This window comes from Nilaparvata lugens, unplaced genomic scaffold, assembly GCF_014356525.2.
Source record: "Nilaparvata lugens isolate BPH unplaced genomic scaffold, ASM1435652v1 scaffold9449, whole genome shotgun sequence".
NCBI lineage: Eukaryota > Metazoa > Arthropoda > Insecta > Hemiptera > Delphacidae > Nilaparvata > Nilaparvata lugens.
The window spans coordinates 1,583-2,686 of NW_024095192.1; the positions used below are offsets into that span (position 1 = coordinate 1,583).

General features: G+C 44.1%; 1 protein-coding gene across 1 annotated transcript; it reads right to left on the reverse strand.

Moving 5' to 3' along the window:
* Positions 1-203: 203 nt before the first annotated feature.
* Positions 204-854, reverse strand: LOC120349342. Its single transcript, XM_039419314.1, has one exon. The coding sequence runs from the start codon at positions 852-854 to the stop codon at positions 204-206; it is 651 nt and encodes a 216-aa protein (XP_039275248.1).
* Positions 855-1,104: the final 250 nt, after the last annotated feature.

A 1,104-nucleotide genomic window follows, 5' to 3' on the forward strand; every position in this document is an offset into this window, starting at 1 on the left:
GTGCGGTCATAGAAGTGGAGCTGAGCATCAACAGAGGTGCGGTCATCAAAACAGCTAAGTGGAGCAAAGCAGCAAACAGCGGTGCGGTCATCAGGATGTTGTGGCAAAGTAGATAACACAAGGCGGCAACAACAGAGTGACATGGACAGTCACAGGTTATGTGGGTAAAACCAAACTATTTACAATAACATTGTTAGATTGTTCTAAATGAGGTGGTGAATTTCACCTAGGTCTCTGACAATATTACCAGAGGCGCATTTGATTGTTGCTATTCTGACAAGTCCATCTTTGCCAGGGTGCAGCGCTACAATTCTGCCTAGCGGCCAGCTTAGCAGCAAGGTGTTGATTGATTTGACTACAACCAAATCGTCAATCTGTAAGTTTCTTTCAGTAACCTTCCATTTTGTGCGGTTCATTAGTGTGCATAGATATTCTTTTGACCATTGGCTCCAGAAGAATTGTGTCATTTGGTTACAATGTCTCCAACGGCGAGTTGATAGAATTTCTTTAGTCTCTATCGGTTGCGATGGTGCGGTCAGGGGTCCACCTTCTAGGAAATGGCCAGGTGTTAGAACAGAAGCAGCTGCTGCGGGCTGTGAAGACAGTTCAGTTAGCGGTCGGCTGTTCAAAATGCTTTCTATGTGGGTGAATATTGTGTCAAATTCTTCATATGTGAGAGCCTTGTCTCCAATACAGCGATACAACAGCATTTTAGCGGATTTGATGGCAGCTTCCCACAGGCCTCCATGGTGGGGTGCATAAGGAGGGATGAATTTCCAATTTATGCCATAGTTGGACAGAAAACAAGTGACATCAGAGAGTAGTGATTCAAAAAGCTTGGCCAATTCATGCATTTTTCTAGCGGCAGATACAAAAGTTTTGGCATTGTCAGAGCATAGCGTATGAGGCGTACCTCATCAGGCAATGAATCGTTGTAGTGCGGCGATAAAGTGGTTGACCGACATAGAAGACAGAAATTCAAGATGAGTAGCTTTTGTGGCAAAACACACAAATATGCACAAATATCCTTTTGTAGTTTGCTCACGTTTTAGCAGAGATGTCTTGCAGACATAAGGTCCAGCAAAGTCCAAGCCAGTCACATTG